The sequence below is a fragment of the Adiantum capillus-veneris genome, chromosome 27 (genome assembly GCF_014529385.1).
Source record: "Adiantum capillus-veneris isolate H3 chromosome 27, ASM1452938v2, whole genome shotgun sequence".
Taxonomy (NCBI): Eukaryota; Viridiplantae; Streptophyta; class Polypodiopsida; order Polypodiales; family Pteridaceae; genus Adiantum; species Adiantum capillus-veneris.
Window position 1 is genome coordinate 78,826,660 of NC_140957.1, and position 15,603 is coordinate 78,842,262.

General features: G+C 50.3%; 1 protein-coding gene across 3 annotated transcripts in view; it reads right to left on the bottom strand.

Moving 5' to 3' along the window:
- Positions 1 to 1,043: 1,043 nt before the first annotated feature.
- LOC147422256 (wall-associated receptor kinase 1-like) overlaps positions 1,044 to 15,603 on the bottom strand; it is a 112,942-nt gene continuing 98,382 nt past the window's right edge. For 2 of the 3 annotated variants that reach the window (XM_086503447.1, XM_086503449.1), the window contains 2 exons: positions 1,787 to 2,113; positions 1,044 to 1,545 (listed from right to left, as the gene is read on the bottom strand). In XM_086503447.1, the coding sequence (XP_086359573.1) occupies positions 1,252 to 1,545; positions 1,787 to 2,113 (621 nt within the window). In that variant the 3' untranslated portion in view covers positions 1,044 to 1,251. The remainder of the gene's footprint in view (positions 1,546 to 1,786; positions 2,114 to 15,603) is intronic. The other variant, XM_086503448.1, reaches the window with a different exon arrangement.

Sequence of the window (15,603 nt, forward strand, 5' to 3'; positions counted from 1 at the left end):
GTGCTTGGCATTGCCTTGGTTGATATGTATTCCAAATGTGGTGCACTTCAGAAAGCACAGAGAGTGCTTGAGGAGCTTTCTGTTTGGAAATCCTCTCTTGGACGTATGGATTGCGAGATATGCACAACACGACGAGGAAAAAAATATTTACGCTGTTTTCAACCGATGCAAATCGAGGGCCTCTCTCGTGATGCAATCATGCACGTGTGCATCTTGAAAGCATGTGACTCCATGCAATGTTGATATGGGCATAAAAAGTCAGGTTGATATTGTTAGTCAGGAGTTGTTGAAAAAGATGTCGTGCTTGGCAATGCCTTGATTAACATGTTTGCTAAATGTGGTGCAATTTAGAGAGCACCATAACTTCTCAAAAGGCTTCCTGTTTAGAGCTAGAATGCACCGATTGCAAGATTTTTCCCATAGGGGTAGTTTTTGGCAGATACAAAACGATGGCCTCTCTCCTGATTGCAGGATTTGTTCCACAAGGGCAACGCTAGAAACCTCTAGGCTGTTTCTAACAGATGTAAATTGAGGGCTCTTGGAGAAAGATGTAGTGCATGGTCGTGTTTTGATCAATATGTATGCCAAATGGAGCACCCCAAAGACTGTGAGTTTGTGTATGTGTATATGTATGTGTGAGCTTATGGACGAACAATCTGGCAGATTCAACCTACCCTAAGACCAAGAACATCAAAAGTAATGCAAGTAATGGTAGGCATGATAGAAAAAGTGAATGTGACAATCATGTTGGCAGAAGTTGTGGAAGGGATGACGATGACACAACACATATTGGTGGGAAGGTGATGCAACAATGCAATGGAGGTCTAGCAACCGATCCATCCAACATTGGTGCTTCAATGCAGACGACAAATAACAAAGGTACACTTATATTTCGTGTTTTGATTTCCTCTATGTGATCGCAAAATTCTTAGATTACATCATGTATACAATAAAGCAATAAATTTATATGATTTGAGATAAAGGTGGCAAGGACTTGTTATGCCCAACAAAGGGACACATGGATAATACACCAACACATGGCAACGTGGAATGATACATGTCTTTATAAAACATTGGTAATGAGTTCTTCCTTGTATAATTATAATATTTTTACAATAAAAAGTCCCTCCAACATCGAGGAGAAGCAATGCAGACTAGAAATGCAGGTGACAATGACTTATTGCACATGGGCAAGGCTGTAGGGGCTAAATATGACAAATATACAATAGCCATGCACCAACGGTCTAGAAATTATAGTCGAATATAGGGATAGACATTACAGGTTGAAGCAGATTGCTTGAAGACCTCGTCGGCATTGTGAACCACGATAGCACCAGCTTCCACCTGCTCAGGACAAATTTCTTTGGAAGACGCACTGGAAGAGTCCTTATTCCCATCATTACCATAATTAGCCTCCTCCAAGGCACGTGCTATATGGCGGAGCTCATCAGCAACGGTGCTCATAGATGGGCGGTCAGTACCCTGAATAGAGAGGCATTGAAGAGCAAGAGCAGCAACTGCCATTATAGATGAGCGCACCTGCACCTAAGCAAAAAGCTCATGTCAACTGGACGTGTGTGCATACGTGCGCGTGCACATACACACACAAAAAAACACATCCATGTACATAGACTTACACATACACACATACATTTACACATTAAAAAGTGGCATACATTATACACACACACACACACATATTACACACATACATAAACATTTGCACACTAAAAAGTGGCATTACATTGCGAACACTGTAAAAAATAAAAGATATATGGATATCTACCGTCATCCCATCCAACGCCTTGTGACTTGATACAGTTGACGGCTCTATAAGGAAAGGATCAATGAGCTCTTCCGCTCTCCCGTCTTGCATGCACTTTATGAAGAGAACAGATAGACTTGTAACTTGGGGCTCCCGACACCTATCAATAGGCTTCTGGCCACTGATAAGCTCCAGAAGCATGACACCCAAGCTGTATACATCACTCTTATCCGTTAGTTGTAAAGTTTGAAAATACTCCGGATCCAGATAGCCAACTGTGCCTTGCACAGCCGTTGACACATGCTGCATTCCTTCGGGGACAAGTCGAGATGCGCCAAAGTCTGCCACCTTCATCCACAGCATCTCTCTCTCTCTCTCTCTCTCTCTCTCTCTCTCTCTCTCTCTCTCTCTCTCTGTGTGTGTGTGTGTGTGTGTGTGTGTGTGTGCGTGTGCACGTGTGCACATGCACGCGTGTATGTGGAAAAAGATAACTAACATGCTATTACTTGACCCCCCTTGGAGTGGCCAAAATGGTGCTGACCCCAAGGGGAAGTAAAAACTGTTACAAGAACATTGTAGGCAATCATAAAGACCACACCAAAACTTGAGAATCTGACAATTCTATAAACAAGAAACCCCTCCTGATGAGGGTAAAAAGTGCCTTGGCAACTTCTGGACAGGGGGATAGAAGGAGAGGGTATCCACCAGAACCTCCAAAAAGAGGCGTCTCCAAGCCGCTATGAAGAGGAAAACCACCCAGGCAACATATGAGGCGTCTCTGAAAAGGCCCAAGACAACATCAAGGATGCATTGAGAAGCAACCACTGCACAGGAGGGTGAAGGATGAGCCACCGGCGAGGAAGAAGCAAACCACCCTCATGTCAACCGATAGGTAGCCGCTAAAAAGCACCACTGAAAGATGGTCCAGCAAGGTCGATGTTGACACCAACAAGGCCACCAGCTAGTGGAGGATGACTGCAACAGCAATGTGTGGAAACCACCGGTCCAAAAGCGTGAGTGGAGACTCTCATCCCAGCCAAACCCACCAAGCCACCTTCGTGGAGAGCAAGCAGCAACACATCGAAGAGAACTGGGGCAGCCTCTCCCAAGAAAAAAAAAAAACAAAGACCAAACAACAAAAACAGCAAACAGAAAGCAAGCAATAGACTCATACTCAGGTGCACACACCCACCCTACCGGGACATGAGAAAAAAGGAAAATTCCCTCTCGCAGAGACACGCAAACCCCCAACCACTCACACACCCTCTACCAAGGAATTCAAGCACACCCATACAACTAGTATAGAGCACACACAACGAGCATAAAACCAAGCCAAACAAAAAGAAACGAAGAGAAAAATGGGAAAACGGAGGGAGGTTGCCCATGCAAAGCAGCAACTCGTAGTGGACAGCTCGGTCATGCGAGCAGCAGCAGGAGCAGAGCAAGAACGCTTAGCACGTATTGAACAGCCTGTTAGGAGCGAGGAACTGCGTGCAGAGTGGTAGCTCTCTCTCTCTCTCTCTCTCTCTCTCTCTCTCTCTCTCTCTCTCTCATACTTTATGGTTATGGCCTTTAGTAGCCTCAGCTATGTTGTATGCGGTGCAGATATGGTAACCTTTTGTAGGCCAAGATGGTTGGAGACGTATGGAGAGGCCCTTGGTATCTATGATCTCTCGACTGATCAGAGCCAAGACCTCCATACCCCACGCTATCATTCGAGCAGAGCTAGCTGCCCCTCCTATGAAGATTGAGGCGCTTACCAAATCAGTATCCTTTGAGCACAGCTTGTGGGACACTACTCGAGACAGATATGCTAGACTGGCCCTTGAGTCTTCCAGACAGTTAGCTCTTCAAAGGGACACTTCATGCTGGTATGCACAAATGACATCATGGTTTCATATGCATGGCTTCACCATGGACAGGCTGCCCCCTTTCCAGTACTCTCTTCAGACACCCTCGATGTCTCTTACACGGGTGGAGATTACTAGACTCATTCGTCAGGACCTGATCCAGTTGGATACCACGTGTTAGGTGCAATGAAATAAATGTTTGCGCTTTGCTCAAGATGAGTGCTCCGGACTGTGCTCAAGGTTCCTTTTTGTTCTTATCGAAGGTAGAGCCTTCCGTTCTTAATGAGAGAGTGCTATGAACACAAACAAAGTGAATGGACACAATGCGTGCAAGTGTATGAGACTGAGAGATAGAGAGAGAAGAGAGATACGACACCAAAGACGTTGTAAAACCCTCCTCCGAAGGCCCCTCTCTCATCGGCGAGGGTGGTCTACTTATGATTGCACAAACCGGTACAAATTGAATGCATGTGGCTGATGCAAGTCTAGGCTATGTCGGCGATGACGACGGGGATGGCGACACCGACCTAAGGGCTGAAATCTGCAATCTTTTATCTGCTGTCCAAAAACGCTATGGGCTGAAATCTGCGACTAGTCCAAAAACGCTGATTTTGGGGCTGTTTCTGTGGGTCTTTGTTGCTGAAAATCTGCAGGTTTAGGGCTGAAAACTGATGGTCCTTTCGGGCTGAATTTGCTACTCTTTTAGGGCTGAACTTGCAGGCTCTTCATGGCTGAAAAACGCTGCTCATACCTGCTGAAAACGCTAGGCCAGAACTGATGTCAAAAACGCTAGGTTGCTGAGCTTTGCAAAAACACTAGCTGATGGAATCTGTGGCGATGGTATCCTGATGCAAAAACGCTAGTGGCTGGAACTGCCTGGCGAGGATGCTTGCTGAAGAAAACGCTAGATCTGGGCCTTGCTTGGAGGGAAGTCCACCAAGGAGTCTTGTTGAGAAGTTACCTGCTGAGCTTGGCTCCTGTTGCCTCTTCTGCCATTTAGTGCTAGTTTAGGTTTGCTTATATACAAACTTACTCAATTTGCCATACCTACTTTCCAACAAGAGTCACCTAAAAATAATAAGTGAAAAATGTCAAAAATAGGGAAAATAGGCTAAATGCACTGGAAAATTCCCATGAAGGATTCTGATGGGAATGCTTATGATCATGTTGTGTGCAACCAGAGGATATGCATCTACACTAAGTGACTGGGCACGCACGGTCTACGAATAGACTCACAAAAGTGTCAGATCACTTCTAATCTAGACTGACTGGACTGAATTGAACCCTGGTTATGTTGTAGCTTGTCCACGAACACATAGGGTTGGAGTGTCACGTGACATCCCCTCCTTTTCAAAGTGAGATACTGGTACCGAACTGTATGGCGTCGAGGGAGATCGCCGACAGCATCCGGAATCCTGGAAGGGACTCTTTGTCGGCCCACTCTGATGTGTGGGTCGTATAGTACTTGAAACTTCATAAAGGTCTGCAATGCCTTCTTCTTTGGGCCGCGCCGAAAGCGACACAAAGTCTTCTGTGGCTCCTTCAGTGCTTCAACTTCGTCGAGAGTCATGCTTCTTTCTTTCTTCAAGAATCTCCATGGCGGAAAATTCCTGAACCCATTTCCAACACAAAACCATGAACATATCTATTCCATGTAAAGTGAGTGGAAAAAATCTTGTCTTCCTCAAAGACTGTGCATACAATGTAGATGAACCAATAGACGCAGTGCCAAACCGTTCACCACACACACACAAACAATGAGATCGAATCTTGTGTTTCTAATCTAAATCAATCAACTGTGATCGCGAGCTCGCTACTGCTGCCCACTTGCGCACGCCTAGCTTCACACCCCCCCCCTCCCTTCCTCAGCCCGCTGCCTCTCCCCTTTGCCCCGCTGCCTGTCAACCTGCGCCGCCCCCTGCCAGCCCGCCCGCTGCCTGCCCTCTGGCGCCCCGCCCCCATCACCCCCTCCTCCTGCTGCCGCCAACGTTTCCGCCTTCCCCTACCCGCTGCCCCCCCCCCCCCCCCCCCCCCCGCCTCGGTTTCTCCCCGTCAACCACTGCAGTTCGGCCTCCTCGGCATTGCTTCATTTTTTGGGGCAATGTCTCCTGCGCCTGATTGCAGCGTCCACCCGTCGACCTCTTCTTACGACACAGCAGTAGACACAACTGGAGGCTCTAGCTTCGCCAGAGAGGGGCTCGCTAGAAGCCCCCTCGCCCGACCCTGCTGAGCCCACCATTCGACTTGCTCTATCGCTGACAGAGCAAGCGAGCCTAGCCGCTGAGGTAGAGCGATTGCAGGCGACTTCGGTCATCTACAAAATTCTCGGCACCCGTCCTAGCAGAGGAGAGCTGCGAGACCTTCTCCAGGCCCGCCTTCTCGCAGAGGTGGGCAAGATCTTGGATGTCCAGATTCTCGGACGAGGGTACTATCAGATCGAGTTCGAGATCTCTGAGATGGCTTCCAAGGTCATAGCTATGAGTCCACTAGCCATTCGAGCATCACGCGCCCACTTTCGACAGTGGCGACATGGTTTTGACCCGACTTCGGATGTGCTAGTAGAGGAGGCAGACATCCCCATCTCAATTTGCTTTCCGGGTTTACGGAGAGAGTACCCACCACTTCTTTCCAGGATTGGCTCCGCCATCGGGACTGTCCTAGAGACACCTCGTACGGCAGCATCAGTGGCTGCCAAGGCGGCTGGCATCCCCTCAGTTCGAGTTTTGGTCAGAGATACCCACACGCTCCCGAAGGTCATCCTTCTGCCTCGGGTGAGTGGGGGCTGGTTTAGACAAAGTGTGGAGTACTCGGGCCTCCCGAACCAATGCTTCATTTGCCGACAGATGGGCCACCTAGCGAAGGCCTGTCCACAGAGGAGGCCAAGACCTGCACCTCAACCTCAACCCCAGCCTGCCAAGGCTGGGCCGCAGCCACAATCAGTCGCACAGCGCATAGATTCAGAGCCACCCTCCGAGCCTGGGGCTCCAGCGGAGGAGGGGTGGCAGCAGGCCCGTGGCCGTCGACGCTAGGGGCCACAGCGACAGCCTGGCACTCAGAGTGGTCCTCAGGTGCCTACTCAGCAGCAGTGGGTTCCCACGGGGAACCGCTTTGGTCCTCTTGAGCAGGAGGAGTCCCGTCCCCTACGCCAGCCTCCACCTCCGCTTCACCCTCGACAGCCGCCCCCCCTCCAGAGTCCCCTCCTCCTCCTCATCCTCCCCCCCGCCCTCTGCTCCCGTCGCCTCTCCACCTCGCCCCTCTACCTCTGTCGCCCCACCCCGCTCCTCTTCCCCTCCACCCCCCCCCCCCCTAGCTCCTTCTCCCCCCCCCCTCCTGCTCCAGTTCCACAGTCGACTCAGGAGACTGGTCCCTCGCCGGCGGCTAGGAGATCTCTTGGAAGCGCCTTTGCCACGAGTCACCTAGCGAGAGAGGGTCAGCCCTTCTTGCGGCCCCCTCTGCAGATTCAGACATCTTCCCTTGCAGCTATCCCTCGTGGTCTGACGAGCATTGACCTCCGACGCCGCTGCGATTTCTTGAACTACGGGTTCACTCGCTTTCTCAGCGATTCCGCAGCAGACCACAAGGCAGCCTGCTTCAGAGTCCATGCTTTGTTCCTCGCCGCTAGGGGGACAGAGGCCTTGGACTCGGTAGTTGGTTTCTCCTTCCCCCTCTGTGGTAGGGCCGAGATAGAGTGGTCCCTCGACTCAGTGGAGGGATGGTTGCATACACAGGTTCTCGAGTTCTCTCATCACATGGGAGAACTTGGAGTTACAGATTTGCTGCAGACTTTGTGACCACTGGCCAAGTTTGCGGTGACACCCCCAGACTCAGCAGGATGTAGGCACATTGTGGTGTACTTTTTTGCTGATACGCAGTGTTTGCCTTGCTATGTATACATTCATGAGGACTCCTGGACAGAGGAGGTTGCTTTACGCACGGCTCGCTCTGCTTGGGCTTGGGCTAGGCACTCATTGCAGTCTCGCCTATCTAGAGGACGCTCGGATGCGGATTACTCCCCATCCAAGCCAGCCTCGAAGATAGCCCGTCTTGCTGCTGCGGCAGCATCTGTTCTCTCTCGCTCCCCATGAGGATCGTCTCGTGGAACGTGCAGGGACTAGGTGGGCCCAGTTTCAGCGACAACGGGGCCGATTGCGTCAGGAGCTTCAGCGTTGCCTTGTGGGACGAGAGATTGATCTCCTTATGCTTCAGGAGCACCATCTGTGTGAGAGCCACATTCGGCGATGTGGTCAGATTTTGCGTGGACGATATGATACCTTTTGGTCAACTGCTTTTGGACCTGGAGGCATCCAGGGTGGGGTATGTATGACTATTGCGGACTCATTGCAGTAGGCCATTGTGGGCAGAGGGATTATTGTGCCAGGCAGGGCTCAGTGGATTACTATGCAGGTTCAGGGAGGCCTTGTGGGCTTCCTGAACATCTATGCGCCCAATGTGGCGAGTAATTGTGCAGAGTTTTGGTCACAGATTGTTGAGTCTTTGCCGTAGACTGACCATTGGTGTGTAGGAGGGGACTTCAACATGTTGGAGGACCCTTCTGACAGGATTGGAGGCAGCCATGCTACTGTGCATAGAGTCGAGTTAGCAGCTTGGGAGAGGTTGTGTATGACTTTGAGGGTCTCGGATACATGGCAGCACTCTGGCTTTGTGAGGCCTCCAGCCAGTCTTGCCTTCTCTCGATCGGACCGTAGAGTGGGAGGAGTGAATCTATCGCGGATAGATCGCTTCTACACTAGTGACCACTTCAGTGACTTGGGGGGATGCGTGGGCATCCTGGTAGGGACATCCTTCTCGGACCATGCACCAGTGATCCTCACAGTGGCAGACATGCAGAGGAGTGGGAGCACGATGCTTCGCATCCCAGAGCGGGTCTTGTTGGACTCAGCACTCAGAGAGAGGGTAGAGGCTCTCTGGACAGAGGGCATGGACAGCCAGGTTCTACCTGCAGACAGAGTGGCCTCAGGCCTAGCTCAACTTAGCCACTTTTTTCTCCAGGAGTCTCTGGCTCGCCGGGCTGCAGCGAGAGAGGAGGAGTAGTGTCTCAGACGAGGCATTGCTTCACTACAGAGGATGCAGGAGCAGCATCCAGACAGTCCATGGTTGGAGGAGCAGTTACAGCAGGCTCGACAGGAGCTTGCTAGCACAGAGGAGAGGCGTCATGAGTTTGCCTTTCATTGACAGGCATCTCAGTGGACTCAGGTGGGTGACAGAGTGACAGGTGCTTTTTTTGAGACAGTGGGACCTCGGCACTCGCATGCCAAGGTCAATCAGTTGAGGAGACCTGATGGGTCAGTTGTTTGTGAGCCCGAGGATATGCGTGCAGTTGCTACTTACTTTTACCGTGAGTTACTATCAGCTGAGCCCCAGTCAGAGCGACAGGATGCATGCAGGGAGCAGGTTTGGGCACAGATGCCTTGTCTTGTGACTGAGGAGATGCGCCAGAGGCTAGAGATGCCACTTCAGCTTGAGGAGCTGCACACGGCTCTTAGGGCCCTCCCTCGTGGTAGTTGTCCAGGTGAGGATGGGCTGACTCCCAGCTTCTTCTTGGAGTACTGGGACCTGCTTGGCCCAGATCTTTGTAGTGCCTTTTAGTACATTTTGCACACAGGAGTGATGCCGGATAGCATGAGTGAGGGCCTGATTTACCTCATTCCAAAGGAGGGTGGCTCCTTGGATGAGATTCGACAGTGGCGCCCCATCACCATCCTCAACTCAGCCTACAAAATTCTTGCCAAGGCTCTAAGTTTGAGGATTCAGCCACTTTTGGAGAGCCTTATACATGGGACTCAGACAGGTTTTGTCAAGGAACGCAGTATCCTTGACAACATCTTCACTTTTTGGGAGGCTTCTGCCCTGGCACAGCTCCGTGGGGAGGACCTTGTGATTCTTCTTCTCGATTTTGAGAAGGCATACGACAGAGTTGACTGGGACTTTCTAGAGGGCACTCTACGCAGGATGGGCTTCTCAGATGCTTGGATCAGAGGGGTGTCAGCTTTGTACAGATAGGCTCACAGTCAGGTGTTCACACGCTCGGTCAGACAGGGTTGTCCTCTTGCCCCCTTTCTCTTTCTGTTCTATGCGGAGGCGATGAGCAGATTTTTGGTGTCACAGCAGGTTGGTCTGAGGGGCTTAGCACTCCCTATTCGGGGAGATGAGCTACTGGACGCTGAGTTTGCCGATGACTCAACCTTGTACTTAGAGGGCCAGGAGGCCAATCTACACAAATGTGAGCAGGCTTTGGAGACCTTCTGTTGTGCATCGGGCGCACTGATCAACTGGAGAAAGACAGTGGCTTTCTCGGTTGGCAGTGCTCCTGTGCCAGATTGGATGCTAGGAGAGGGTTTCAGGTGGATTCCCCCAGGGACTGCAGTTCGGTACTTGGGTTGTCAGGTTGGTTTAGACTTGTCCCCCGAGCAGCAGATTGCTCCTCTTCTCCTGTCCATCAGGAGAAAGCTGTTACATTGGAGCTCAGCACGACTTTCGCTGGCTGGTAGAGTAGTAGTTGCCAACCAGGTGTTGTTGGCGACTATGTGGTACATCACTTCTTGCTGGATCTTCTCGAGTTCTTGTATCAGCCAGGTAGAGAGGCTGATCAGGAACTTTCTTTGGTCAGGTCGTGACACTCAGATTGCCCGAGCCAAGGCGGCTTGGTCGGTCATCACACTTCCTTGTTCTCAGGGAGGGCTTGGGATCATTGATCCAGCACAGTAGAGTAGAGCCCTTCTTGGGAAGTTCGTAGTCAGAAGACTTCTTCCAAGGGAGGAGCCCTGGAAGGAGTTCTTGCTGCAGAGGCTTCTAGCCAGGGTGCCTCAGTCAGGAGGCCCTTGGCAACCTTCGACCAGATGGATCTTTACAGAGTTGCGCCGAGTTGGTTTGAGCAGGAGACTGGAGGACCGCTTCGCTGTGAGTTTGCTTCGATCTTGGGAGCTCTTACGGTGTGGCCTAGAGCAGAGACAGCCGACGTGCACGGAGGAGCGCCTACGGCAGCCCCTCGTCTGGAACCCCATGGTTAGCACTCAGAGAGGCCACTTGGTTGGGAGTCGGCCTCATGTTTCTTGGGGTCCCATGGCAGCAGGTCCAGCGCACTCTCTAGGTGACTGGCTAGAGTTCACAGGTTTGTCAGAGAAGGTGCAGGGTTTCCAGCTACAGGGCATGAGAGGGGTGCACAACATGTGTCAGGACATCTCAGAATCAGTTCCAGCTGAGTGGCTCACGCGTCTCGAGCCAATAGCACCCCGGTGGATGGGAGCCTTCACACGACTCGAGGTTCTCATTTCGGTCAGGGCCTGCTTAGAGACTGTCCCAGCCCTTTTCTTCGAGCTTCAGGGTGGGGCACGATTACAGCGAGTTGCAGTAGAGGCCCCGCAGGTAGCAGAGTGTTGTTTCCAGAGGATCCGAGTTGTGGGCATCTGTGGGAGGACTTGCGTCATAGACCCTGACCCAGCAGCTCTTGAGACTGGACACTGGAGGCTATGGGCTTGGGAGTGTTGTCCACTGGCACGAGTACAGTGGGATCCTGGTGAGTGGCTATGGAGGGACCCCTTCTCTTCTGCAGACCACCCAGGAGTCCCCTTCTTTCAGTACACTGTTCGGCTTGGACATCATATACTTGCAGCACTGAGAGAGGCTCGCCCCGCTGCAGCACGTCATTGGCAGGAGGAGGGCCTCACAGTAGAGTTCTTGGCAGCCTTTTGGCAGAGGCTGTGGGACTCCAGACAACCGAGGCGCGTCACTTTGTTTCAGTGGCTGGTTGCACACAGAGCTACAGCAGTAGGGAGCTGGCTTGTGCATAGTGGTCTCTCGGCCGCATGTGCAGCCTGTGACCAGTTGGTGGAGAGTCAGTGTCATTGTCTTTGGGACTGTCCCTCGGCCCAGCAGGTGTGGCTACGAGTTCTTCGGCTGATGCCTGCTCTCTCCACGGCTCGACAGTACACTTGGGGGACAGCGGCTTGGTCCACCCTCACGGGCCCGGCACTTCAGTTTGAGCTATCTTCCACCAGCGGGATGATAGTGATGCAGGGGGGGCGACCTACACTCCAGCTTGCTACAGAGCTTACTCCACAGGAGTGGTGCAGTGAGAGAGAGGAGTGTTGGGAGCTCATCAGTGGCCTGACACTTTGGTTCATCTGGCGGGCCCGCTGTTTCCGCATCTTTGAGGCTCGCCCTGTGCCACCAACAGAGACTGTTCGTGACTTTTGGCTAGAGCTGATCCATACTCTCAGAGGACAGCTTGAGGGACTACAGGGCAGCTCCGACCGCACGCGGGAGCGCCGCGAGGCTTTCCTTCGACTCTCGCGCCCTGGGCCTTTCTACACCATAGTCCAGGGGGTGCTCAGATGGCACTACTGTCCACCTGTGTGGCTCTTCCCTCCTCCCATCTCTTGATTTAGCCTCATTGTATATAGCTGTTTTTTCATTGGGAGAGTCTCCCCATCATGCTTGTTGTAGCCCTCTCTTGCAGAGGTGGTCGTAGCCCTATAGACAGTTTTCATTAACTAATAGAAGGATCTTTTTCTCGGAAAAAAAAAATCAATCAATTGTGGCAATTCACAACGGAAATGCCGATGCTTGGTGCTCATACTTTTATGTGCTCTTTCTACAACTGTGCCGTGCCAAGGAAGAGACTTGTAATGTGACTTCCTTGAATGCATACTTTTCAGCTTTTCAAGAAAAAACCGCATATATTTGTGCTCATCCATGAGTGAAACGTGCTCAACATACAATATGTCATGCCTAGTAAAAGGGATCACATAAAGATGCTGACGATAATACAGGAAACGATCAAGAATGAAACACTCGAACAATGCGTGCGTATCAATCATGCGAACACATATACTTCCTGTGAGGGTTTTTTGGACCTAGGCTCGAGAGCCAAGATCGATCGTTCGTGAATGATCGAATCGTCCTATGGGGGTTCTTTGGAACTCGACTCGAGAGTCAAGATCGGTTCTTCATGATTGATCGAATCTACTACGAGGTTAGCTTCGCTAGAAAAAGCATCCACTAACACATCATCCTTGTGAACAATCACATCATCTTCATGCAACTCATCATGCTTGTGAGAAATCACATCTTGATCATGCAAATCATCATGCTTGTGAGAAATCACATCTTGATCATGCTCATCATTAACATCCAAATCATCATGCAAATCATTGTCATTCAAATCATCATGCTTATCATCATCATTCAAATCATGTGTGTCATGCTTGGGAGAAGAAGAGATTGAGAGAGCCTCCTTTTCCCGAATCTCTTGCATTGGTTCCTGCACTTGAGAAAAAAGTCGTAAGAACTCTTGCATGCGTCGCTCGCTCTGTTCTTGTCTTGCCTTTCTTTCTGATTCTCGTTCTGCTTTGTCTTCTGCGTGCCTGCGATCCATTTCTGCTTTTCTTTCTGCGTGTCTGCAATTCATTTCGGCCATTCTTTCTGCATTTCTTGCTTCGCGTTATAACCTCTTTTCTAGAAACATCTGGTCTAAAGCCTCCATAGGAGTTAGTGCAATTCTTGACGTAGATGGGGAAGGGGGAGGCTCGGAAAAACCTCCTGGTGGGGAAAATTCTTCTTCGCCTCTCTCATGCTCATCACCTCCAAGCAAAGTATCCATTCCACTTCGAGTGATTACCATCCACTGAAGTCGTGGGGTCTTTTGGGTTCTTGTGGTCTTGGGTTCTTAAGTTCACGAGGAACTTGGATTCTTGGGGGTCTTGAGTTCTTGAGGGTCTTGAGGTTCTTGAGGTTCTTTTTTTCGCTTGCAATTTGTGTTCGAGAAGAATCTTCTCTTCACCCGAGTTCTGCACTTTTCCGCGGGCGCACCCCTTGGCGGCCTTGCGCTCACACCAAGGTTGCTTTTTCCCACCTCACGTCGATTGGCCGGCCGGTAAGTGCACGGTCCGCTCTCAATGAGTGAAAAGAGACACAAGGGGAGGCTGGACAAGCCCTTCTTTCTTGGGTTTCCTATCACTCTTCAAAAACACGATTAGGAATCGACACGCCCAAGCGAACTTGGGTTCGTGCGACCTCAACAAGCATTCTTGTGACTCTTGTGGTTCTTTCCTTGAGTGATACAGAACACTGCCAAAGCTCTGATACCAATGTTAGGTACTGCGGAATAATGAATGTTTGCGCTTTGCTCAAGATGAGTGCTGCGAACTGTGCTCAAGGTTCCTTTTTGTTCTTATCGAAGGTAGAGCCTTCCGTTCTTAATGAGAGAGTGCTATGATCACAAACAAAGTGAATGGACACTATGCGTGCAAGTGTATGAGATTGAGAGATAGAGAGAGAAGAGAGATACGACACCAGAGAGGTTGTAAAACCCTCCTCCGAAGGCCCCACTCTCAGCAGCGAGAGTGGTCTACTTATGATCGCACAAACCGGTAAAAACTGAATGCATGTGACTGATGCAAGTCTAAGCTGTCGGCGATGACGACAAGGATGGCGACACCGACCTAAGGGCTGAAATCTGCAATCTTTTATCTGTTGTCCAAAAACGCTATGGGCTAAAATCTACGACTAGTTCAAAAACGCTGATTTTGGGGCTGTTTCTGTATGTCTTTGTCGCTGAAAATCTGCAGGTTTAGGGCTGAAAACTGAGGTTTCTTAAGGCTGAAAACTGATGGTCTTTCCGGGCTGAACCTGATACTCTTTTAGGGCTGAACTTGCAAGCTCTTCATGGCTGAAAAATGCTGCTCATACCTGCTGAAAATGCTAGGCCATAACTGATGTCAAAAACGCTAGGTTGTTGAGCTTTGCAAAAACGCTAGCTGATGGAATCTGTGGCGATGGTATCTTGATGCAAAAACGCTAGTGGCTGGAACTGCCTGGCGAGGATGCATGCTGAAGAAAACGCTAGATTTGGGTCTTGCTTGGAGGGAAGTCCACCAAGGAGTCTTGTTGAGAAGTTGTCTGCTGAGCTTGGCTCCTGTTGCCTCTTCTGCCATTTAGTGCTAGTCTAGGTTTGCTTATATACAAACTTACTCAATTTGCCATACCTACTTTCCAACAAGAGTCACTTAAAAATAATAAGTGAAAAATGTCAAAAATAGGGAAAATAGGCTAAATGCACTGGAAAATTCCCCTGAAGGATTCTGATGGATTCTGATGGGAATGCTTATGATCATGTTGTGTGCAACCAGAGGATATGCATCTACACTAAGTGACTGGGCACGCACGGCCTATGAATAGACTCACAAAAGTGCCAGATCACTTCTAATCTAGACAGACTGGACTGAACTGAACCCTGGTTATGTTGTAGCTTGTCCACGGACACATAGGGTTGGAGTGTCACGTGACATCCCCTCCTTTTCAAAGTGAGATACTGGTACCGAACTGTATGGCGTCGAGGGAGATCGTGTCACGAGGACGTGGCAGTTATTAACCATGTCACAGAGATGTGGCAACTGCTAACCTTGGTTGTTGGTTTCTTTCCAATGGGGTTTATTTTATTTGTTTAAGACCCTCTTTTTGAAGTAGCAAACGGTCGGACATTGTATGGCCAATGTGAACGGTAGATTCACCCGCAGACGGGAAGTGGTCGGCACTGGAATTCGTATGGTAAGAGGATGTCTAGGCTCAGAGCAAGATCATATAGGTCCCCCCGTCGCACTTAGCAAGTTGGTGGATACTAGGAAGTGAACTCAATTAAGGCGTAAAGTCAAGGTGGGACTACCAACAAAAAGTATCCGACAGTTGGGCCACATTGCATTTTTGGATGCGGTCCCAATGAGGATAGATGGTCAGAGGACCAATGGGAGCCCAACGGAAGCATCTCCTAAAATTTAGGGAACTGCTATTTTGGACCACGAAATGTGTTCACGTCATTACCTTCGGTATGACTAGGGGAACACTTTAGCAGGGAAAGCCCAAACTCGGAAACTGGGCGACGTGTCAGCTTGTGAGCGATTCTGCCACTCTGGGAGGCAAAAACGAGCTGCATATCAACAAAGGGGGCGCCATTTTCAGCCACAGGCGGATTGC